Source organism: Anolis sagrei, chromosome 4, assembly GCF_037176765.1.
Source record: "Anolis sagrei isolate rAnoSag1 chromosome 4, rAnoSag1.mat, whole genome shotgun sequence".
Taxonomy (NCBI): domain Eukaryota; kingdom Metazoa; phylum Chordata; class Lepidosauria; order Squamata; family Dactyloidae; genus Anolis; species Anolis sagrei.
Genome location: NC_090024.1, coordinates 122,310,948 through 122,337,669, shown reverse-complemented (window position 1 = coordinate 122,337,669; position 26,722 = coordinate 122,310,948). Strand labels below are relative to the sequence as shown.

The 26,722-nt window shown below is 40.7% G+C and overlaps 1 protein-coding gene across 1 annotated transcript in view; it reads left to right on the top strand.

Annotated features, from left to right (window-relative positions):
* RGL1 (ral guanine nucleotide dissociation stimulator like 1) overlaps nucleotides 1–26,722 on the top strand; it is a 101,727-nt gene that overhangs the window by 32,655 nt on the left and 42,350 nt on the right. Inside the window, exons 3-4 of the mRNA XM_060774492.2 lie at nucleotides 11,071–11,279; nucleotides 18,286–18,363. Of these exons, the coding sequence (XP_060630475.2) occupies nucleotides 11,071–11,279; nucleotides 18,286–18,363 (287 nt within the window). The remainder of the gene's footprint in view (nucleotides 1–11,070; nucleotides 11,280–18,285; nucleotides 18,364–26,722) is intronic.

The window sequence follows — 26,722 nt, the reverse complement described above, 5'->3', positions numbered from 1 at the left end:
CCATGCGATGTGAGGGCACGGCTTTAAGCCTGGGGGTTAGGCTAAGAGCTTTTGTTTCATGATACTGAACCATGTATTCCAGCATTTTGCTAATTTCCCACCCTTGCTTCCTGTCACAAAGTTGTCTGTCCTGCTTCCCTCTTTTATCTCCTCTAAGAACTTTTGTTGCCCTTCTAAATGTAGCTGAAAGGTAGGATGGTAGATAGAATCATAGAATCATACAGTTGGAGGAGACCTCATGGGCCATCCAGTCCAACCCCCTGCCAAGAAGCAGGAATATTGCATTCAAATCACCCCTGACAGATGGCCATCCAGTCTCTGTTTAAAAGCTTCCAAAGAAGGAGCCTCCACCACAGTCCGGGGCAGAGAGTTCCACTGCTGAATGGATCTCGCAGTCAGGAAGTTCTTCCTCATGTTCAGATGGAATCTCCTCTCTTGTAGTTTGAAGCCATTGTTCCGTGTCCTGGTCTCCAGGGAAGCAAAAAACAAGCATGCTCCCTCCTCCCTGTGACTTCCTCTCACATATTTATACATGGCTATCATGTCTCCTCTCAGCCTTCTCTTCTTCAGGCTAAACATGCCCAGCTCCTTAAGCCACTCTTCATAGGGCTTGTTCTCCAGACCCTTGATCATTTTAGTCGCCCTCCTCTGGACACATTCCAGCTTGTCAATATCTCTTCAATTGTGGTGCCCAGAATGGGACATGGTATTCCAGGTGTGGTCTAACCAAGGCAGAATAAAGGGGTAGCATTACTTTCCTGGATCTAGACACTATGCTCCTATTGATGAAGGCTAAAATCACATTGGCTTTTTTTGCCGCCACATCACATTGTTGGCTCATGTTTAACTTGTTGTCCATGAGGACTCCAAGATCTTTTTCACACGTACTGCTCTTGAGCCAGGCATTATCCCCCATTCTGTATCTTTGCATTTCGTTTTTCCTGCCAAAGTGGAGTATCTTGCATTTGTCCCCGTTGAACTTCATTTTGTTAGTTTTGGCCCATCTCTCTAATCTGTCAAGATCATTTTGTATCCTGCTCCTGTCTTCTGGAGTATTGGCTATCCCTCCCAATTTGGTGTCATCTGCAAACCTGATGATCCTGCCTTCTAACCCTTCATCTAAGTCATTAATAAAGATGTTGAACAGGACCGGGCCCAGGGCAGAACCCTGCGGCACTCCTCTCGTCACTTCTTTCCAGGATGAAAAGGAAAATGATGCATTCGACTATCTGTGCCAAATTTGGACAGTTGGAGACAAAAATGCTCTCTGCCCTGCTCTCCCTAGAGGGCCTTTTGATCTGGGAACAGGGGACTATGAGCCATAGGGTATATGCAAATAAATGAAATATATTTCCCCTTCCAGCAACGTTGCTCTAAATCTGTCTGTTTTTCCCCTCAGTTGCTCAATCTGGTACAATTGAAGATTGTATTCCACTATTCTGCCCCCAAAGACTTCTTTTCCCTTTGCCTAGTTCCTCTCGCTTACTTAGCAAATCATTGTCACCTTCTCTGTTCTATTGCTGTGATTAGAAATGTGAAGGGAATAGCTTGCATTGCCAATGCAGTGCTAAGGGAGATTTACCGTTCTGCTTTCTGTAAATGTTTGTGTAGTCTTTGTGGGGTTTCTGCTCATTTTGTATGTCGGTAGTTTGCTGTGCCATGGTTGTGTGCCATGGTTGTGCTCAGTGTCCTAGCTTTTTTGCATCTCTTTAAAAACAAGCTTATAAATGCATTGAAAGCATTTTGACAGCAGGCTATGACTGGAAACTCATCTCTCTCTCTCTCTCTCTATATATATATATATAGGTTAGTTTATTTGGATTTCAGGTGAGATCTGAGCAATGTGTTTCCCAATTCACTCTCACTTAACTACTGTGCATTATATTAGCAATACTGTGAAGTCTAAAAGGGCAGTTTCTGCCCATGTTGCCTATGTCATATCTATCTAAGCTTTGTTGCACTCTTTACAGTCAGCCTTTCATATCTATGGTTTCTCTATCCATAGCAGAAGCCCTCGGTGGCGCAATGGGTTGAACCCTCGTACCAGCAGGAGTGACGATTGTCAGATCTGTCTTCAGTTTTCAGGTTCAAATCCGGGGAGAGTGTGGATGAGCTCCACCTGTCAGCTCCAGCTCCCCATGCAGGGACTTGAGAGAACCCTCCCACAAGGATAGTAAAACATCAAAATAGGATGTGTATCCTGGGCAACATCCTTGCAGATGGCCAATTCTCTCACAGCAGAAGTGACTTGCAGTTTCTCAAGTCACTCCTGATATGAAAAGAATATATATCCATAGCTTCAACCATCCATTGTCTAAATAGTACAGTAGAGTCTCACTTATCCAACCTTCACCTCCTGTTTAATACATTATGATGTTTGGGTGCTAAATTCGTAGATACAGTAATTATTACATAATGTTACCATGTATTGAGCTGCTTTTTCTGTTGATTTGTTGTAAAACATGATGTTTTGGTGCTTAATTTGTAAAATCATAATGTAATTTGACATTTAATGGGCTTTTCCTTAATCCCTCCTTATTATCCAACATTTTCGCTTATCCGATGTTCTCCCAGCCCATTTATGTTGGATAAGTAAGACTCTACTGTAGTATCAAGTTATACAGGAGTTACTTACTAATCTGAATTCATTCCTGTTACCATGTTACCCTGTTTTTTTGTCCTAGATGAACTAACTCACTCTCTCACACACAAATAACATAGGAAAGAACTAGAAAGTTTATTGAGTATTTGCTGTGATGCCATGTGTTGCTAATAGCTGCATACAAAATGTTTTCAGTTTGATGTTAGGACTATCCACGATTACTTATTCATTTCTAAGTGGAGAACTACATGTTCCAAAAATACAAGTATTCTCAGACTTGCAATTGCTAGCCTTATAATAACGTGATAGCATTTTTTGTGGAGGGGAATCAGAGAGTGGGTGGAAATACGTCACACTGATTGTTACTGTTAACAGCTGTCAAGCTAAGTTTCAGACCAAAAAATGAAAGACCTCCCATATTTTCAAACTCAGAGCCATGGCTTCCTTGACTAAGTCTCATAATGCAGTCTTCTTTTCCTACAAATTTTCACTTTGCCAATCATTAGCATCTTTTTTTTACTGAATCATGTTGTCTCATCATAAGTCTAAAGTACTGTTGTCTCTTTTTATGTTGGTTTCAGAGACAATCCCGGCTTGATTTGCTGTAGGATTTTTGTTACAGTAAATGGTATCCACAGAATTCTCCTCCAGCAGTAAATTTCAAATAAATATATGTCAGTTTACTTTACTTCCCAACTTTTTTTACTCCCTTGCAAATCTCAACTTCAAGGAGGCATTTCCACACAATTATATTATTGGAAGCTTAATTTACAACAGTGTGTATAACAACATTATACATTGAAAGTGTAGTCCTGGCACAGGATGTTGGATTAATGGATTCCATGAAGGATTGACATGGAAAGTTAATAAGAGTGCAATCCTATATACTATGCAGAATAAAATCAATGCCTCTGAACTAGTCAGATTCACTTCAGATGGCTGCCAGGAAATCATTTTACTCAGTCGGGAAAAAAGCCAAAGGCTCTTAATATGCATTCACTTTTGCACTATATGTATGCATGCATATATGCCTACCCACCTTTTGTGTAATAGTAGGATAGCAATAGCATAGTAGCAATTGTGTCAGCTATACAGAGGTTGAGCTGGATGCTTCTGCTGCCTGTATTTAGAAATAGGTCTAGTAGCCGGGGTATAGGGTGGTAACCTGTGTTGGACGGGGTTACACTCCCCCTGAAGCCACAGGTCCGCAGTTTGGGAGTTCTCTTGGATTCATCGCTTACGCTTGAGGCTTAGGCGTCAGCGGTGTCCGGGAGGGCTTTTGCACAATTGAGACTTGTGCGCCAACTGCGACCGTACCTCGCAAAGGCTGATCTGGCCGGGGTGGTCCATGCCTTGGTCACCTCTAGACTGGACTACTGTAATGCGCTCTACTTGGGGCTGCCCTTGAAAACGGATCGGAAATTCCAACTGGTCCAACGGGCAACGGCCAGGATGTTAACTGGTGCTTCTTACAGAGAGAGGTCAACTCTCCTGTTCAAGGAGCTCCACTGGCTCCCGTTTATTTTCCGAGCCCAATTTAACGTGCAGGTGCTTACCCACAAAGCCCTAAACGGTTTGGGACCATTCTACCTGCGTGACCGCATCTCCGTTTATGAACCCACGCGCTCACTTCGTTCATCCAGAGAGGCCCTGCTCGTGATTCTGCCTGCGTTGCAGGCGTGTTTGGTGGGGACGCGAGACAGGGCCTTCTCTGTGGTGGCCTCCCGACTTTGGAACACCCTCCCCAAAGTTCTTAGACAGGCCCCTACATTGGCAGTCTTTAGAAAGAACTTGAAGACCTGGCTGTTCCGATATGCCTTTCCGGAATAGGAAAACTCCAATAACAAGTCCCAGAAGCACTTTATTAGAATTAAGACTACTGCACACTGCACACTGCACTTACCCTATAATCCTTACATATCACCTGTCACATCAGCACTTTTAATTCTGTACCCACTACTTTGGCCCGGCCAGTTTTATTGTGTCTTGGTGTATTGTTATTGCTTATTGTTTAATATTGCTTTAATTGTTTTTAATTTGCTTTAGGTTTTGTATTGTTATGTTGTGTTTTGAGGCCTTGGCCTTTGTAAGCTGCATCGAGTCCTTCGGGAGATGCTAGCGGGGTAAAAATAAAGATAATAATAATAATAATAATAATAATAATAATAGCTAGAGGTCTTTCTCTACAGCTTTTTATCTGCCCCGGAGTGTGATGGAGGCTCCTTCTTTGGAAGCTTTTAAACAGAGGCTGGATGGCCATCTGTCAGGGGTGATTTGAATGCAATATTCCTGCTTCTTGGCAGAATGGGGTTGGACTGGATGGCCCATGAGGTCTCTTCCAACTCTATGATTCTATGATTACTTTAATGGAGACCATGAAAGAACAGCCATAGTTACTCTCTTTCCATGGAAGCATACACAATAAATATGCACCAAAGAATTTCTGGTGGTGTACTTGAAGTCACTAACTACGTAGCATTAATAAATAAGCTTTTACATTGAATTGGCACTGTACAACTTCACACTGGCAAAGGACACACCCATGGTTCTCTTCAAGGAATTTTCTAAGAGATTGTAATTGGATGTCCATTTCCTCATTCAAATGGTTCATGCATGGCAGCATCTCTGAAATTGATTTAACAAAAACAAATACACTCCAAAAGACAGAAAATACAGAGTTTCAAATATATTTTGCGCAAATTATATCCTTAAGGTGTAGCTTCCAGTCTGAATTGTTCTTGGTTCACTGATTATATTGTATGTGTCTATTTGTCTCACTTGGGTGTCTATTTGGACACACAATTCCTTAATAATGCTGCGGTGCTCTTTGTTGCACAGTGATAAAATATTAAAAGAAAATAATACTGTAAAAGCCAAGTTCCTTCCTATACGACCTCCCCTGAACTCCAAAGGTGTCACATGACCATATTTCCTGCATGCTGTAAATGGAAAATAGCCCTTCCGCTATAGAAGTCCCCTTTGAAAAGCAAACAGTATGGTTTCCTTGTAGTCAGACAGCTGGCCAGAAAGCAAACCCAAAACCTCTTCTTGCTTTTTGGGAATCCTGATCATGTCAGAAAAAAGGCACTCTTTGATTGAATCCAGATTGAGCCGTTTCCTGTTAGCGTGCTAACTCAGCCCTCTGTGTCTTATTCCACAAGTCAGTGTTATTGAATGGTCGCTTGCCAAGTCTCTTTAAAAGACTTCAAGGCAGCGTAGTGAAATAATGCAAACAAAACGTAGACCTCAGATATTCCATGAAATGATTTCAAGTACTCTGGGTTCATTGCTGATATGTTTTTGTTTTTATTTTTAAACACACACACACATTTTGAGAGACTGCAGGCTATAGAATACATGGCATGGAGGGGCTGCTTTCAGTTTTGTTAGTTCCACCTTGTGTGCAATGTTTTCTTAAGATTGGTAGCAGAGTATCACAGAGTTATTTTGTGTTCTGCTAGTTAACAATCTTAATTCACAACTGTATTTGGAAAACATGGATGATATATTAGTCGTTAACCTGACAGACAATGTTTGTGACAAGGTTCTTGTGGGTTTTTTCGGGCTATAGGGCCATGTTCTAGAGGCATTTCTCCTGACGTTTCGCCTGCATCTATGGCAAGCAGAGAGGAAACAACCAGGCACAGCTTAACACCTCTCAGCAGGAGATTTTTCCCAGGCTCAGGCAGGCCTTCAAATGCTAATGAAGGTTGAAACATTCACACCTAGCTCTAGCAAGGAAGAGCTCTTTGCCCCACCCCAGCCATTCCACAGATATATAAACCCATTGTCCTATTTCCAACAGACCTCACCTCTGAGGATGCTTGCCATAGATGCAGGCGAAACGTCAGGAGAAATGCCTCTAGAACATGGCCCTATAGCCCGAAAAAACCCACAAGAACCTAGTGATTCCAGCCATGGAAGCCTTCGACAATACAATGTTTGTGACAATTTGCATTTCAACCAGTTATTTGGCCCTTAAACAACTTTAACAAGAATTACCTTTCATCATATATACTGGCTGAATATCTGAATAGGTTTGGGGGTGGAAGGTTTGGCTGTCCCTAACAGATGGCTTCATATGGGAACTGTGAGAGGAGTTCGGGATGGTCTGAACTGTGGGAAGTGGAAAGGGTTAGCAAGTCATGTGATCATTCCCATCAGGATGAGGGTTCATGTTTTCTTCTTTTTTTTTAAGGAGTATTCACAGATCAGCATACTAGTATATCAGTATAACAGGAGGAGTTCCCAGTGGCGCAGTGGGTTAAACCCCTGTGCTGGCAGGACTGAAGATTGACAGGTCGCAGGTTCGAATCTGGGGAGAGGCGGATGAGCTCCCTCTATCACCTCAAGCTCTTCATGCAGGGACATGAGAGAAGCCTCCCATGAGAATGATAAAAACATCAAATCATCTGGGCGTCCCCTGGGCAACAGCCTTGCAGACGGCCAATTCTCTCACACCAGAAGTGACTTGCAGTTTCTCAAGTCGCTCCTGACACACACACACACACAAAAAGTATAACAAGATGGCTAAAACACCTTAGACCAGAGCTTTCCAATGATTTCATGTTGATGACATACTTTTTAGACATGCATCATTTTATGAAATGGTAATTCAGTTTTATTACCAAAATGGAAGTTAAACCAACTCTTTATAGGAGTTATAGACAAGTTCATAAACTGTAATAATGAAATGTATGGAGACACAACATATCTCATGGAAATCTTTCATTTTTTTAAGAGATGTGTGATTTATTATTTCACATAGACTCAGAAGTTTTTTGCTACATTGGCACAGCACACCTATGCACTGCAGCTGTCACACTAATGTGTCACAACACACAGTTTGGAAAGCTCTGCCTTAGACAAACATAAAAATGTTCACCTGCATGATGGGAAGAAAATAAAGCAAAAATAGCCACTTCTGTGTGGCCATCAAGAGTGTGAATGGGAGGAATTTTTCACAAGCAAGCTTTTTCATTGGGCATGTGTGGTTGCTTAGGATGGTCTCATTACGATGTGGTTGCTGGGTGTGACATTAACAGGGCAAATGCAGGGTCTATGCAGATCTAGAAAATATAGGGCAAATACCCTTTTTCAGGGATAGGCAGGCCCATACAAGTAGAAATATACATATAGCAAAAGTTTCCTGATTAAGGGAAAAAACGGTTGATAACAAAACCATGACAAGATGGATAAGAACTGAGACTGGGTATAAAAAGTAATTGGAAATATGGTTGCCATTGGACTCTCCGTACCAGAAGGTGATGCAATGCGTGTGTGTGAGAGAGAGTGCGCACTTTGATTTGACAGAGAAAAATCTGTACAGTGTCTCTTATTTCACAGCCGTTGAAAGGCCCAGACGCCTCCCATTCCATCTTGATACTGTAACAGGCATGAGAGAAGTATAAACAACAATGAGATCACTGAGCCATCCTCATCTGGATTACTTTCCACAATATGTTTGAGTGTGCTGCTCACAGTCTAAGTGATGGCAAGCTCCTCTCGGGGGACCACTAGGGTCTTATAGACTCATCACTTTAAAATGTTGCCTGATCATGTTTCCCTTTGCGTAACTCCTTTCTCATAAAAGAGATGGACGCATGCATCCCATTCCAAATAGCTTGTATCTTCCCATCAACTCTTAATGCAACTTGATACTGTTACAAGTGGAGACATGAAAAAAACCCACAGATGGTCCCCAATCTATGCAGTATGCTCTTTAGAAAAGCTTGGAAGTAGCTCATTACAAATGAGATAGTTATGTGTTGCAAGGGTACAATAAATTACACAAATGCTGTTGTTAATCCTAATCAGAATATATTAATTGAATCAATAGGATTTACCTGCATGTGGGCACACCATTTAGCAATTGATTTAATAGGTATAATGTAGTTAGGAAACTATGGGATTTCATTTTTGCAAGATATGTGAACAAGCCAGACATTTAATCGCAAGCATCCCTAGCTTTTTGGTAGCTCTTTCCAAACACCTGTATATTTGTATTTTATTTTAAGAGGACTAGGTGTATGTTGTATATTGTGTTTGCACTGTCTGTTTTGATAAGGCCAACTGACTAATCAATGAAAAAATGTTGTTGTTGATAGCTCTTTCCAATTATAGCCAGAACCCATACATGTTCGACACGTGGTCTTCTTTTTTTTAATCTATTTTGTCATGTTTCCCTAGCCATCCACACACTTCTGTGACTATGTGCAGAAACATTTTGTGCAAACTGAAGAGAATGGGTTATGCATTTTGATAATTTCCAATTTCTGGTATTGCAATAGTCCATAATTTGTCAAGTAAGCAGGGGACATCTATAGTGAAGCTAGAATATATATGGGGCATCCATATTCAGCATCATTTCAAAGCACCTCCAATACATTTTTTTTGTTTTATGTGTATAGTAGATTTCTGGAAAATATCCTATCAGACTCATATCTGCATATTTTGTCATTTGTTTGCTTCTAAGACTTCTCTGTTTCAGACACACTGTATATTAAACTTTGTTGACTGTATTAATCTCATGCATGCTTTTCCTTGGTTTAGTTTCATTTTGAAATTCCACACTGTGGAATTAATGCAGTTTGACACCACTTTAACTGTTATGGCTCAGTGGTATGGAATCCTGGGATTTATAGTTGGTGAATCACCATCACTCTTTGACAGAAAAGGCTAAAGACTTTGAAAAACTACAACACCCATGGTTCAACAACATTGAGCCCTGACAGTTAAAGTGGTATCATACCACATTCATTATACAGTGTAGATGCACTCTAAATCTATGGCTCTATTTGGAGAGAGTGGACTCTACAGCACTGATCCCAGGCACAAAGAAGAATGGAGTACTTCGCCATTTTTTATTCTTGAAGGAAACAATGAGTAAATTTATTCTCATTGTGAGGAAGTCCAGATGCAGATGTCCCTGTCCAGTGTAATTTTTAAGCAGTATTTTTATTTTTACATCTGGGAAAAAAATCATGTGCTTCATAGGTAAAATCTGCCAAATTATAGTCCTAAATTATAGTCCAATTAAAGAGTTTTACTTTTCTTGGAGGCATAAGTTCTTTAAGAGTCCCGTTCCTTTGGTTCCCTCTTGGCTAGAATTTCTCTCTTGTAGCTAAATTTTTTATCTTGAAATTCAAAAACTCATTTAGCTTCTGAAGGGATCATTCTAACAGAGGTGATTTCTTATTGCAAGAAGAAAGGCAGTCTAAGGGAGCTAAGGATGGAAAAATACCTTGTGGACTGTATGCAGCCCAGGCACTGCATTTAGCCCTTTCCCCACCTTACCTAACCTCACTCCATATCAAACTACAAGAAAGGAGATTCCATCTGAACATTAGGAAGAACTTCCTGACTGTGAGAGCTGTTCAACAGTGGAACTCTCTGCCCCAGAGTGTGGTGGAGGCTCCTTCTTTGGAGGCTTTTAAACAGAGGCTGGATGGCCATCTGTCAGGGGTGCTTTGAATGCAGTATTCCTGCTTCTTGGAAGGGGGTTGGACTGGATGGCCCATGAGGTCTCTTCCAACTCTATCATTCTATGATTCTATCACCTCACACAATTTGGAAGCCAAGCTATTTGAAGCTGTCTTCCCTTTACCATATTTTGGAAGCTTCAACCAAAGCACTTATGTTGGCGAAATCTGTATAAAAACTATTTCTTATAAATTAAAAAAAGTTGTACATAGTTTTACATCTGTATCTTGATGTGTACAGAGGCAGACCTAGGTAATTTTCAACAGTAAGCAAACAGTATTTTGCCCCCCCCCCCCCAACCAATCATTGATATATATTTTCTGTTCGTCGTGGGAGTTCTGTGTGCCATATTTGGTTCAATTCCATCATTGGTGGAGTTCAGAATGCTCTTTGATTGTAGGTGAACTATACATCCCAGTAACTACAACTCGCATATGTCAAGGTGTATTTCCCCCCAAGAGCGCCTCAAGAGCACCCCTGGGCAAAATCAACTATACTGCAAATGCTTACTTCGCGTAATGGGTTGAGCCGCCCCTGGCCAGGTCACAGTCCCTCAAGCTGTTGGAGGGCTGAATTATAATTTGAAAAAAAAAAATTAATGAATTCCTAGGCACACTGCACATATTTTATCTTATTTGTAGTGCAAAAAACACTTAAAAGCAATAAATAATTAAAATGAAGAACAATTTTAACAAATATAAACTTATTAGTATTTCAACGGGAAGTGTGGGCCAGCTTTTGGCCAATGAGATAGGACTGTTGTCGTTGTTGTTGTGTGCTTTCAAGTCATTTCAGACTTAGGGTGACCCTGAGTGAGGGCCGGGTAAATGACCTTGGAGGGCTGAGCTGCCCCTGGATGTGTATCATCTACTTTCAGAACATTTCTGTATACATACCAGGAATCTTGTTAAAACTATGTTTGGTGGCAGATATTAATGTCCCTTTGTTGTTGTTTTGTTTGTTTGTTTGTTTGTTTTTTTGCATAGATTGAAAGGGACCAGTTGCCTCCAGATCATACTGTTAGCCAGCATGAGACATGTAAGATAAGGTCAATCAAGGCTGGTACTCTGGAGAAGCTTGTGGAGAATCTACTGACAGCTTTTGGGGACAATGACTTCAACTACATCAACATATTTCTGTCAACATACCGAGGCTTTGCATCCACAAAAGAAGTTCTGGAATTGATCCTCGAGAGGTAAGACTGAGAGTAGAGAAAGACAATGTTTCAGCAAATGTTGTATGATTTGCAGAAAAAGAATACAAAGTGGCGCTTGTATGCTTGTTTTGAAAGCTGAAGTTTCCCAACTCCTTGATTTCTATTGAATGGCTTCGAAAATACAACTTTATAGTTCTGCAGCCTGCCATTTCAGTTCTGTGTTCAGTTATACAGATAATTTTATAATTATACAACTGCTGCACAATGTTGGCATTTTCTCTCTGAATATCACCTTTTATTTCAGAAAAATACTGACATCCAGTATACATGATAATAAAGGAAAATGGTAGCATGAACCTGCTTCTGAGATGGAGCTTAATGGCTTTAGGAAATAGGTTTTTTGCGTATTATATGCCTTAACATCACCTTAGTTTTTAGGACTTTTTTTAGGCACTGAAGATTCAGAGGTCATTTTACTAATTCCTTCCTCTGAAATACAGCCTACAGCAGGGGTCCTCAAACTTTTCAAACAGAGGGCCAGATCACAGTCCCTTAAATTGTTGGAGGGCCAGATTATAATTTAAAAAAAGCATAATTTGAATTCCTATGCACACTGCACATATCTTATTTGTAGTGCAAAAAACACTATAAAACAATACAATAATTAAAATGAAGAACATTTTTAACAAATATAAACTTATTAGTATTTCAATGGGAAGTGTATGCCTGCTTTTGGCTGATGAGATCATCATCATCATCATCATCATCATTTAATAACTTATTAATCGCCCTCCATCCGAGAATGCTCCAGGCAATTTACAGCTAAAATACAAAAGATAAAATACATACAAACAAAATTTAAAAATCAACAGAGATCAAATGCTCTAGTAAAAAGCCAGGTCTTAAGTGCGAGAGTAAAAGGCCCTAAGTCACACATGGCTCTCATGTAGGGCAGCAAGGAATTCCATAAGGCAGGGGAAGAAATAGAAAAAGCTCTGCGTCTGGTCCTTTCCAAGTGCACTTCTCTAGGACCCGGTATATGGAGTAAGTCACGTTGGGCTGGTCATTGCGACCTCCGATTATGGGAGAAGGAGAGGCGGTCCCTAAGGTACGATGGACCCTGGCTGTAAAGAGTTTTAAAGGTCAGAGCTGGCATCTTATACAGGCCACGGTACTCAGTTGGAAGCCAATGTAAATGTTGCAGCACTGGTGTTATATGGCATTTCATGGGCGTTCTTGTGAGTAACCTGGCTGCCGCATTCTGAACAATACGAAGCTTTCGGGTCGTAGACATCGGAAGGCCCACATACAGGGCGTTGCAATAGTCCAGCCTAGACGTGACCATGGCATGGATGACAGTTGCCAGAGCCTCATCAGATAGGTAGGGTGCCAGTTGCCTCGCTTGTCGTAGATGGAAAAAGGCCTTTTGCTGGCAGCAACGACATGAGCTTCCATTGTCAGATAGGATTGTTGTTGTTGTTGTTGTTGTTGTTGTTGTGTACTTTCAAGTCATTTCAGACTTAGGTTGATCCTAAGTCCAGGTAAATGACCTTGGAGGGTTGTATCCAACCCCCGGGCCTTAGTTTGAGGACCCCTGCCCTACAGCATCTGGTATGTGGGCACTATCTCCTGTTCCTACATTCATCCATCTCTATCCTTACATCCAGGCATGTAGCCGGGGGGGGGGGGGGGGGCTTGGGGGGCTTCAGCCCCCCCCCCCCCCCGAAATTCTGTTGGTGGTTCGCGAAAAGGCCTTACTGGTGCATTATTTAAACTGTTATGTTTATTCATATCATGATCTGATCACCATACTCAATATATCCCATATGCTTGGGGGTATTTGGGTAACAATACAAAAGGTTTGCTAGGGTAGACCCTCTTTCACTCAAACTCAGCCCCCCCCCCCCCCCCGAAATCCCCTCTGAAAAAAACTCAGCCCTCCCGAATCGAAATCCTGGCTACGGGCCTGCTTACATCTTCATTTTTTAAAAGCTGGTTCAAAAGACAACGATTAGACTTTTATAGACAGATCTGTGTGTCTACATAATCACAATTTCTCAGTTTGGTAATAATGAAATAGGCAGCTATAAAGCCAACAATATAGTTTTCAAAATTTTGGGTTAGGTTATTTTTGTAAATGGATGTTTATCATTGCTGGAGTCAATGGAATGTGTACCAACATTCTACAGATGAAAAATAGAAGTGTTGCTGAAGAAGACAGAAGTGATTAGTGAGAGAGAGCACACAAATTGCAAGAGCCTCAAACAGTGTGCTTTTGCCTGAGTCTCCTGGCAAGGGCAAGATTCCTCTCTGTCTCCCCTGCAGAGTTTTCACCAACAGAAGTAAGATGACGACAAAGGGGGAAAGTGGGAAGAGAAACTGGAACATCTTGATAGCTGCCGAAAAAACAGGACAACAGAGAATTAATTGCCAAATAAAGACAATTGGAAGTATGTTTTAGTGCGGTTAGGCCCTATGCCTCCTCTTACCAGTTACTTCAGGGATCTGTTATGGCCAGACACCCAAAGCTGTATTATCCTATTCGCTTTCTCCTTTGAAAGCAGGCACACTTCAGTCCTCTGGACAAATTTAATTGCCTCTTCATACAGCCTGCTTTGCTAGCTTCACTTAATCCATGTGATTGTCTGCAGTTTGTGTTGTAAATCCAGAGTTGAAACTGAGCAATATTTTAATACTAAAGCGCTCAGCAATGGATGCATTTAAAAGTATTGTAGAGGAGATTTTCATCACAAGTCAAAGTTTTCAATTTCCTTCTGAAAGACATGTTACATTGCAGAGCAAGGGGAGTCGCTTGTATAGTAATGTCCCACGCAGGTTTGAGCTTCCTGTGGGGAGGCCTGCTTTAGTCATGGCTGGCTGGCGGAGGCACAGAGCCGGGGGTGGCAGAGGAAAGCTTGTACTGCAGCTGTTCATTGTTGTTCCTGCTTTGTTCTTTAACAAAGAACATCAGTTTGCATGCTGTCAATCCAGCACTTTCATAAAACACGAGGCTATATATAACGTGTTCGCTCCTTTCAGGCAGAGTTTAAGGGCTGTTGTTGGGAGAGGAAAATGCCAGCACTTTCCCAGTAACTGAACAGGAGCCTCACCATAATCCAGCAGCTGTGGTTTTGATTGATTTTGGTGCAGCCTAAAAGTTATGGTATCTGTGACTGGGTTGTTGCTGTTCTAATTAACAAATTAGAATTAAAGGCTAATCCATGCTAAGTATGGAGTGGGTGAGCTTAATGAGTCCCACAGAGAGATTACATCTGTTCAGGTGATATGAGAGAGGTATATGGGGGGTTACCATTTGTAATAGCATATAGTATAACTCCTAAATAAAATAAAATAACATTGTTTTTATAGCAAAACCAATACAAGATTAAAATTAGAAAGAATGCCACAACATAATGCAATTTTATCCTCCCCACCACTTAAATATTTTCCCTATACTACATCCAATGTAGGGGAAATGGGGTTTATTAACTGTATTACACCACAATCTTACACACAACCAAAGATATGTGTTTTTGTGTTATTTAAGATATTTCACGTAAGCCAGTGAAACTGTGGTATTCCTCCTTTTGGATCAAGAATGTATGCAAATACTAAATCAACAAAAAGCTTTTTGAGTAATTTACCCATTTTAAAAATTGCTTCTTTTTGGCTATTTGAGATTTTCCAATTTTTATAACTTACCTTCTTAAACCATACTTCAAGTATGGTTTTACAGTGTAGGTTACTTGAATTTGTTATATTTGTGTATTACTAGTAATGCACCCCAATGGAGCTCCCGGTGGCGCAGTGGGTTAAACCCCTGTGCTGGCAGGACTGAAGACCGACAGGTCGCAGGTTCGAATCTGGGGAAAGGCGGATGAGCTCCCTCTATCAGCTCCAGCTCTTCATGCAGGGACATGAGAGAAGCCTCCCACAAGGATGATAAAAACATCAAATCATCAGGGCATCCCCTGGGCAACGTCCTTGCAGACGGCCAATTCTCTCACACCAGAAGCAACTTGCAGTTTCTCAAGTCGCTCCTGACACGACCAAAAAACCCCCAGTGGAAATCTATATTTATTAAGAAAGTACATAAACTTTTAAAAAGTGTGGTGAAAACATATAGCATTTACCTTGTTCTGTAGGTTTATCTTTAGTGCCCCCCTCTCTCCTCACCATTAAATGAAATACCCAATAATTAAAAAAATTGCTATGGTGAAGAAGCAATTTTCCACTTCTGCTTCTGTTTAAAGGCCAAGTATTTACTTACTGCATGGCTGCATGAAACATTATTCTTGCCACAATAAGGCAGTGGTAATATGTTTGCAAAAATTGTTTAGTTAAAAGAAGCTACAACAGATAAGATAGCAAGCAGCAGAATATCTGATACTTATATTTTGGAAAGTTTCTTTTTTGAACTACAGCTCCTGGATTCCCCCAGTCAGCATGGGCAATAACATGCCATTTTGTTTTTTTAAGTTCTCTCTGTAATGTTGATTATGTTCCCAAATTCTCCTAGAGTAGGGATCACTGAATCACCAAATGGACACTGTCTCTAATTCAGCCAGAGTTCGCATGCTCGTGTTGTCATTCCAGAGATAACACCAAACCAAGAAATGAAAGTACTACAGCTAAATTTAAGCCTGATTCACAGCCAGTGCAATGTTAATAGTTTATGATAAATGAAAAGTGATAACATAACTAACAGTATAAACATGTGGTAGTAAGATCACTATTGAGGAGGTGGTAGAGGACAAAACAGTGGTAAGTCACGGTGATCCAGGCCATGGTCATCTCAAGACTGGACTACTGTAACGCCCTCTGCATTGGCCTTCCTCTGTCGGTGATCCGGAAGCTCAAGTTGGTACAAAATGCAGCTGCTTGGCTTCTTGTGGGAATTCCGATGAGATGCCACATAACCCCAATCTTACTACAGCTGCATTGGTTACCAATTGAGCACTGGATCCCTTTCAAAGTGATGGTACTCACCTTTAAGGCCTTGCATGGTCTGGGGCCGATGTATCTGAGGGACCGCCTCACCCTCTACCAACCCCAGAGATCCCTCCGGTCTGAGGACCAAGATCTATTGGAAGTCCCCAGTGTCAAGACCTTGCGTCTAACAGCAGCCAGACGCAGAGCCTTCACAGCAGTGGCACCATCACTCTGGAATACTCTGCCACCTGAAGTACGTGCCTTGCGGGACTTTCCGCAGGGCATGTAAGACATACCTGTTTCGACAGGCTTTTAATGTTTGATATTGCTGTTTTTAAATTGCTTTTAAATTTTGTTAGATTTTAGCCATTTTTGTAAGCCGCTCCGAGCCCCAGGGGAGTGGCGGCTTATAAGTTTAAATAATAAATAAATAAATAAATGTGTATGTTGTATAACCTTTGTTGATACACTATTATTATTTTTTAGATAATTTTCAAATATTATTTTTGGAAAATAATCATTTCTGTTATCCAGTACAATGATGATTTCCTCACACATGCCCTAACACTCTCAATGTAAAGCATGAGGTAATTGAAGAATCCATAGGTTCTTAATCCCTTCATTCACATGTATGTATAAACAACAGTGAAAGCATTTAGCATTTTTAAAAGTTCTTTCTAAACAGGATTTTAACTTGTATGTTGTTTGTAGCAGTATTTCAAACATTTTATACATATCCTGATTTAAAATGTATTGTTACTTGATACTTCTAAAGCAGATTTTACAAAACAGTCTCTAAAAAGCATAGGTATATATTCCCAAGAGAGAAGGTCAGCAACTGAACCCACTGGCAGGCTCTGGAACCCTGAAATGGCACCCTAATATGCAGGGGCGACTCATCCATTACGCAAAGTAAGCGGTTGCGGTACACTTTTTTTTGCCAGGGGCGCAGAGGCGCCTCTGTAAATGCCCCTCGACCGCCAGTTGAGTAGCACCTCCTCGGCTCACAACAGCCCTAGCAGTCCGGGGGAAGCCTCGGCTTCCTTGCCTCACTGCCGGGCGATCCTCTTCCTGAAGGGGGCGGGCCCTTGAGCCTCGCCTAGCCCCTCTCGTTCCTGCTCCATATCAATGATTGGTTGGGGGGGAGGGGCCCCCAAAATACTGTTTGCTTATTGTTGAAAATTACCTAGGGCCGCCTCTGCTAATATGCTGCCGCACGCTTTTCACAGCAAAGCCAGCAGGCCTCTCCTCCACCTCTTCCTCCGCCACCCAACTAGTGGGAAGGGCACATGGCGGGTGGTCTCATTGCACTATGTGTGTGTGTGTGTGGGGGGGGGAGAGGTTCTTTCTCACTGGGGTCAAGGGGCCACCATCTCCACAGGGCTCCAGGGCTAGCTATCTACATGGTGGGACACGAGGCAGGAGGCAAGGCATAGTGAAGCACCTCCCTGTCTCTCCTTTTCCCCATGTGATGAGGGGAAGCGGAGATGAAGCGGAGTGTGAGGTAACAGATCCCGATGCCAGGAAGCAGTGAGGCTGGCTGATTCTAGCGGCACGTGACAAGGTCCCTAGGATTATTCACTAAGGCATACAATGATTGAAGGAGTAAGGATAGGTCAGGTATTGAGTTGTAAAGTAAGGTCCCAAGGAAACAAATAATGTTGGTGCACAAAATCTCCCATACAGCTGAGGTATCCAAACGGTTGCCTGCTACTTAGAGGAAGAGTATTGGTGGAGAAGAGTGGTTTGGAGGAATAGCAGCTGTGAATCAGGGTGCCATAGTGTATGTAGGTGTTAGGTCTTAACTTTGACATGATTGCTATACTTTATTTGAAAGAGTTGTATAGAAGGTATAGGAGCAATGCTTATGGCTTAGTATCCCTAAGAAAAATATTTGGTGGCCCAGGAATAATTAGGTAAGGATGGGTAAAAAGGTGAAGCTGAATTTCATCCACTGAACAAGTCAGCGGTTGTTCTGATAAATATGCTGTCTGCTTTTCGTTAGGATATAAGTGAGTTCTCATTCATTCTTCATTCCTAAAACAGCTTTTAAAAATCACAGTCTTCCTGTTCTATTTATTTATTTATTTATTTATTTATTTATTTATTTTAGATATGGAAACCTGGATATCTCAAACTGTGAAGAAGATAGAAGCCAGAACTCTACTGAGAACAAAACAGTACTCAGGACGTAAGTACTGCTTTTCTCTGAACAGCAAAAATCAACCCCAGGACTCAATACTGAGAAAAAGGATGTGGTTCTTTAGAAAATAGCATGGGTCTACTTTTTATTGTACAGAGAAGCTGAATGCCACAGAGGAGGCCAAACCGAGAGACCATCATTGTTTTAAAAAAACCAAGCAAAAACATTGTCCATTCAATGCTTTTCATAATCATTATGTGTATACTAGATACTTGGATTTATTCCATTTAAGTAAATGAGATTTAGACATTCTTACTATGACTGTCCCCCCTCCCCCCATATATAAGCACACATCAATTATCTTAGGCTGAATCTACAGTGCTAGATAATGCAGTTTGTATGGTCAGTTTAGTCCCATATAATACATTTGAACTGCATTATATGTGTCTATGCCGACCATATAAAATGTGGTGAAACATGCTGAATTGCTCTTCTTTTTTGGTGTGTAGGAACCTATCTCTTATTCTCTCCATGTTATTTCAACCTCTGGTACCAAAAAATTCTGTTAAAGAACTAAACCCCAGGAAAACATCTTATTCATTTGTCTGTACTCAATATTTTTTTTAAAAAAAAAACTGCAGGTTTAGGGTTTCGCATAGTTCTACATAAGTAGGAAGCTAAAACTAATGTTTCAACATGACATGCCCTGAGATGAAGAATTACACCATTCACTGTCACAGTGTTTGCTTACTTCACCTCGCCTTCTGTTATACTTTTGGTTTTGGTATTTTGTTCCCAAGTCTAGATGGTAAAGATGGAATACATGGGAACATCAACGATGTTCCAGGTTTTCTTGGTCTTACATTTCCTAATCTAAGCCTTAATATATGAAAAGAAAAATCCTCTGAGATGCAATAGTAGTAATATATATTCTGACTGTTTGATATTACATTCCAGAATGTAAGGAATAGGAATGTCAGTTGCACATAGGAATAACTACATTCCCTCTGCACTGTGGTGGAATAACTATGAAAAAGCTCTGGGCTACTGTCAGTATTCGAATTTCAAGATGTAATTGAGCATGCGTGAAATAATGTTACTTACAATTGCTGCCATCGGCTTTAAAGGAGAAGGAAATATTAATTCCTTTTGATCCACTCCTCAGACTATCATCACAACAATAACCAGTCTGAGCAGACTCCATCAGATGGTTTGCACTAATATTTGACAGAGATGTATGGTTGCGCCTTTCTGAAACTGAAATAAAAAGGGAAAAAGTATTCGTTTCCAGAACTTCTCCTGTACTCATCAAAGTGGTTTGACATCTGGTCCAGTAGCAGACCTCATGAAATAAGTTGTCAGTGCCAAGTCATAGCTTAAATTAAGCAGATGCCATTTTCTTATGCGAAAGAAAGTTCCAGTGTACAATGGCAAGGTCTTTTCTGTGTGTGACTTGCCTTAACAAAAAAGGTACTTTGTTACCCTTTTGTAAATTATGTTATCGGTCCTGTTGCTGCTGTGTGCCTTCAGGTAATTTATGACTTACGGTGACCATAAGGTGGATCTTACACAGGGAGTTCTGGGATCGAGAGTGTGTGTGTCTCACCCAAGGTCACTCAGTGGGTTTCAATGGCCAAGCAGGGAATGAAATCCTGGTCTCCATAATCATTGTCTCAATGCTGAAACCACCATACTATGTTGGATCCTATTTGTGAATATTTGTCTCCCAAAAATTAGCTGACTTGGTTTTGTACTTAAATTCATTGTTTTCTCAAAGTCTCATGCAAGATGTGAAATATTTGTGTTTTTCTTTGTGGGTATTTTGATATTCTTGTGATATTTTCCTGAAATAAGGAAGTAAGAGGCCCACATATTCCTTCCTCTCCAAGTCTCAGTCATGATATGACACTTCTGATATAGGAAGAGATACAAAGGCTGTCTATTATACTTATGGGCACTATTATCTTTGGGGAAAGGCCATACATTTTGCTGTATTTTCTCAAAACCTTCCATGCAAGAGATACATGACTGTCAGATACAAGTACCATCTACCCATCTTGAAAAGGTCTTATTCCATGCAGGTGCTGTGGAAGCTGTGAAATCACTGGTACTTCTGTACCGTGTTTTTGGAGAAGTTCTACATGTAGCAGTAGATCTGTTCAAGTATTCAAGATAAGGCTAAACTGAGTGCATGATCCGGGATAGCCCTGTAGCCCTGTCTTCTCTATTACATCTCTGCGTATTGCAGAGAACCCTTATGCAATATTTCTAGTTGTATGGGCACATGGAGAGGAATAACAATGCTGCAGAGTTATGACACTCCTCGTGTGTTTCGTTTAGTCCCATTCAAAATGCCTGAATAAAGCAACCATTCTTGAGGAAACTGGAGCTGGAAGCACCACCTTCTGCTTCCTATACCTCCACAACACCTTGAAGATACAGTTCCCACAGTGAGAATAGCTTGTGTATGTCTGAGGAAGAGGGCTTGTTAAAGTTGTATTGCTACAGGATAGTGTTGTTGACTATCCTTATTTGCTCTAGAGTACGTAGCATTGACTGGGTGTCAATAGGAACCTTGTTGTTCTCCTGTACAATGTACCACTATCAAATGTTCTCAGAGGACCATGTTTTTTCCTGTTCACAGTATTTCACCTGCCCAGTATTTCATGGTCAGGTGTCTCATTTTTCTGACCAATCCAACACTCTGGCTATACCACATGGCCTCTAAAACCTAAAATCCTGTCAATAAGAAGTTACTATACATCCTTGTGTGTGGTATTCTCATATATGCAAAGACTCATTTATGCTTCCTTGTCTTTGCAGAAAGACTAATGTGGCTTTGGGCAAATGGATCTATTTATTTATTTACTATATTTGTATACCGCTCTTCTCAGCCCTCAGGGCGACTCAGAGCGGTTCACAATAGCAAATGCAATACTTAAACTTGATAAAAACAGTTAAGAACAATTTAAAAGAATAACATTATAACAATCAATAAGCATCACAACATATAACCTTCCAGGCCTTGACAATTTTTTTGACTATGTTTTTAGCCTAAGGACTTTGCGATGTTTCAATACTTGACAGAAAACAGAACTTGCATGTTTTCTCTTCCTGCCCTTTTCTCATGAAATGTTCACTCTAATTCATAAGACAATTCAGGCTGTCAGATATGTCAAAGAGACTGTGGCATAATAGTGTGGGTAGCCAAATGAGATGTCGGAGAGCCAAACGGGGTTTGGGCACTGTTCCAGTCTAAGCTTTAGGCTACTCTCCTTTGACCTTTGTGTGTTGTGGCTAACCAGGCAATAATTGTTCTAAAAGGGGGGGGGGTTGCTCCTTTACAAAAGACAATGGACATTTTTGTTGCATTTCATGAGAAATATTGATGTGCTTGTTGGGTAATAATAAAACGTGATTGTTGTGTGCTTATTGGGCAATAACAACATTTAAAGGCATGATTTTGAAAGTATTGATTGTTTATATTTTAGACCATAACCATTCTATCCCTGTGTGCAAATGAATGGTGAATTGTACTGTATATTTTTTCCAGTTTTCCCATTCGGGGCTGCTGTTTTTGATCTTTGTGTGAGAATGATTGTGTGTGAGAGAGTTGTATATAAAAGTAGTATTAGAGGAAAGTTCTGATTTGGATTGCACACCTTCAGGACATCTGATCGTAATGGATCACCAAAAAAACAAAAAACCTCAACTCTGTTTGGTCCTGAGTCCGTATACGAGACTCATAAATGACCAGTTTCCTTTCACGTTCTTCTTACTTTGTTTCAGTTCCCTTCTCTTAGTAGAATTTCAGGTTTTGAACTCCTCTTAGCAGGGACCTTTTTTTTGATGTTACGTAGAAAGATCCATGCAGATCACAAGAGATACATTAATAATACTATGTAATATAATAATAATAATTTATGTATTTGACCAGTCATATGACCATTTCAAAATAGAACATGAGTAAAAAATAAGGCAAAAGGGTAATCAGATTACATGTACCAGCTGGGAACCAACTGCCAGAAGAAATAATAATTTTGCCAAATGTCAGCATCCACAATAATAAAACAGTAGTTTTAGGGCTATATTTAATGAAATTTTTGTTGTGATTTCCCCCTTTGTTTTTGAAGAACCATGTGACCTGCATCTCATTACTTTTTGTGCGTGAGTAGGACTTTTATTATTTACTTTTTGTCTCAGCGGAGTTTAATCTTCTTCTGGTAAAGCATAGTTCCCTGCTTTAGTGTAGCAGAAACAATTTCATCAAAGAAATGGAATTAGGAGAAGCATCTACTGAATAAATGTGAGGTGAGTGAAAGAAGATTGGCTGAAGTCCTTTAAAGCCTGGGAAACCCACAGTGGGAGTCATTTAAAGTTTTGTTTGGATTGAAGCAATCACTTTCCTTCTAGTAAAGGGTAAAATAACAAGAAGAAAGCAATGTAGCTGAACTGAAGAGACAAAGGGACAAATGGCTGCACTCAAGAGAATGGGGAAGAATGAAAAAGGTTACAAAAACAAAGCAGAATCATCTGCACAATGGGAAAACAGGGAGAAAAAAGTGAGTAATGGCACAAGTAGCCAGGGCACAATCCACACAAAAACAAATAACATGTGACCTATCACAGAATACATTCTTTTCCACCATGGGGAAGTTTTTAAGATCAGTCAAGAGCAAACAAACCAATTATAGCATGGGCCTTATTTTTTTCTACAGGTCCATATAAGAACTGTGATTTGGGGTGGGGCCACAGTTCTGAAGTACTTTAGAAAGTTGCCTAAAACATTGGACCATCCAGCCTAGAATCCTTTAGAAATCCCAAAAAATTGTTTAGGATTTCTTACAGGGTTCATTCCTAGCTTTGCTTGGAAGTTCCAGGTAGTCCCTCATGATTTTCTATCCATACCTTGCCTAGCTTTGGAAAAGAGGCAAGTTTAAGTTTGTTCAGGGTAGCTTAAATGCATCAACTACATTAAAGGTAAGGTGGATCTGGCCAAGGTGGTCCACACCTTAGTCACCTCTAGATTGGATTACTGCAATGCACTATACGTGGGGCTGCCCTTGAAAACGGCCTGGAAATTTCAGATGATCCAACAGGCGGCAGCCAGGTTGTTAACTGGGGCTCCTTACAGAGAGAGGTCATCCCTTCTGTTCAAGGAGCTCCACTGGCGGCCATTCATCTACCGGACCCAATTCAAGGTGCAGGTTCTTACCAACAAAGCCCTGAACGGTTTGGGACCCGCCTACCTATGTGATCGCATCGCATTTCAAATTCAGCATTAGTGGAAAATTGCCCTCCTCCTTATTAGAAATGGAAGAGCAATGTTACGTTTATTACGTTTATTATTATTTATTATTGATATAGGCTCAGTTGAATGTTCCTTTCTCAGTGGGTGATTGTAAATGGGATATTCCCACATAGGGTTTGTGCATTCTGATATTTCATTAGTTGTCTATCCCTCTAATTCCCCATCGTGAGAAATGGGGACATCTCTATTTGGTTGTGTCAGTGTCCACTGTCTGATTTCATTAGGGAGAAAAAACAGGTATCGAGCATGTATGTATTAACCCTTGGTGAGCTATGGGTTTTTGGAGCCCAATATGTCCTTGCTTCCCTCCCCAACCTGAAACTTCAGCTCACAAAAGGCTGAGTATTGTGAGAAACCCAATATCGTACCCCTGCACTTGCAAACCACATCCTTACAAAAACTTGAGTAAGATCCCATAGTGTGCAGTGGCCAAAATTAATACTATACTCTTAAACGAAGGGACACTACATAAAACAAGCCATATTAGAAGCTTTACAGAGTACAGTCTCACCTAACAAACAATAGACTTGGTGATAATTTATTTATTATTTATTTATTTATTGCGCTTCTACCCCGCCCTTCTCAACCCCCCGAGGGGGGACTCAGGGCGGCTTACAAAAGGCACAATTTGATGCTGGCACAACAATAAGGTAAAAATAAACATATGTAAACAGTAATTAAAACAATTAAAGCAATCAATTGTACATCATACATCAAAATCTATAAAACCGATCTAATGCTCAATGTTTGCCAGAGTTCATAAATTCAATTCCACACTGTCAAGTCCATCAGTTATCGTCGCTAGTCCTTTGTCTGTCTGCCAGATTACCCAAAGGCCTGGTCCCAAATCCATGTTTTTAATTTCCTTCTAAATGAGAGGGGGGATGTTGATGACCTAATTTCCCCGGGGAGCAAATTTCACAGATGAGGGGCCACCACTGAGAAGGCCCTGCTCCTCGTCACCACCAACCTCACTTGTGATAGAGGTGGGGCCGAGAGCAGCCCCCCCCCCCCCAGAAGATCGTAAACTCCGAGGTGGGATGTAGAAGGAGATACGTTTGGACAGATACCATATAGGGTTTTGTAGGTCAAATCCAGCCCAGCTTACTTGCCCGAACGTATCTCTCTCTACAAAAAGAACTCATACATAGTTTCCCTCATCGTATGATGCCCTGGAATATTTGAAGTTGGAAGCAGACACTGTATGTAAAAAGGGGAAAACATAAAACACATATGCAAGTGTTGACATCATAATTTAAATGTAGGTATTTCACTTTTGTAGAGGGGGGTATTTGCACAGTTTTTAGTCCATGTTCTAAATGTTGATGGGCAACCTATTTCTTATTGCCATTTATGGACTTGAAGGGCCTTTCAAACGGAGGATTGCTTTCTGTAAAATACGATACAAGTCCATCCTGCTTTTAAGTAAGATCATGTGGTCTCACCATAGAAGTTTTATTTCCTGGTGGCATGCACACATACTTCTTTTGTCCAGCTTGTTGCTGTTGGTCAAATAGATTTTGCGAGTTATTGGAACCTTTCCATAAGCTGTGTACCAGAAGAAAAAGTGGGTTATATTTACACATCATGAGTCATTATCCCTGTCTCAAACCATTCATTCTTCAATATGCTCTGAAAACTGTTGTCTCTTTCTAAATCTTGCCCATCCTGCAATGCCATTTTGTGGGGGAAGCCAAAACCTTAAGCCAAGTTAGTTCTAGTGATATAGAGTAAATCTTTTGACACAAACATTTTAAGGTTAACACAAAATAAAAAGGCAGAAATGTTTGTTTCTTCACTTAAAATCATTTGCTAAAAGATAAGCTAGATTTCAAGAACCTTCCCAGCTTTCTTTCTATCACTGGTATAAATAATATATGGTTAGTTATTTTCATTATCAAATAAAACAAGAAAAGGAAACCTGAACATTTCAGAGACTATGTCTGAAACTTCTTATGTTGTACAGGCTGAAAATGCCATCTGTTTCTGGTGTGTTTTCAGAATGTGATCTGATGGGTCCCACCCTCAAGGATTTACCATCCGAAAGCAAGAGCAGAACCACTCCCTCAGATTAGTTCTCACCTAGGAATGTGCATAGTGTTCAGAAAGTATAAAAGTATGAATTGTTTCCCATCGTCTTTCTGGCAATCCTAGCTTGTTGGTGTGCCCCTTGTTTGACTAGTACTTTTTTGCTGTCTTTTACAATGGCTATATTCTCCCCACAAGCTTTTGAGCTTAAAATATTTAGTATTACTGGATTTGTTATCACTTTTGTTTTTCTTCTGTGTTTCCTGTTCTAAGAATAACAAGAAGCATCATCCCTTCAAATTCAATTGCCCTTGACCTCTAGCAGTGAGCTGCACACATCATGTATTTTTATTTAGTGGTGCACAAGACGTTTAAAGCTTAGTTATCATGATACCTAAAATGAATTCTAGCTCCCTAAATTCAGGAGGAGAAATGGGTAGACTGTCTCTTAGGCTGGATCTACAGTGCCAAATAATGCCCTTTCAGAATGCAGATTAATTGCACTGAACTGGGCTATGGGTCTGTGTTGTTGTTCATTCGTTCAGTCGTTTCCGACTCTTCGTGACTTCATGGACCAGCCCACGCCAGAGCTGCCTGTCAGTCGTCACCACCCCCAGCTCCTTCAAGGTCAATCCAGTCATTTCAAGGATACCATCCATCCATCTTGTCCTTGGTCAGCCCCTCTTCCTTTTTCCTTCCATTTTCCCCAGCATAATTGTCTTCTCTTTCTTTTCTTCTCATGATGTGGCCAAAGTACTTCATCTTGGCCTCTGCTATTCTTCCCTCAATTGTGTCAGGCTTTATTTCTTGAAGTATGGACTGGTTGGATCTTCTCGCTGTCCAAGGCACTCTCAGAACTTTCCTCCAGCATCACCATTCAAAAGCATCTATCTTCCTTCGCTCAGCCTGCCCTATGGTCCAGCTCTCACATCTGTAGGTGACTACGGGAAATACTATTGCTTTGACTATGCAGATCTTTGTTGCCAGTGTGATGTCTCTACTCTTCACTATTTTATCAAGATTGGTCATTGCTCTCCTCCCAAGAAGTAAGCATGTCCTGATTTCTTG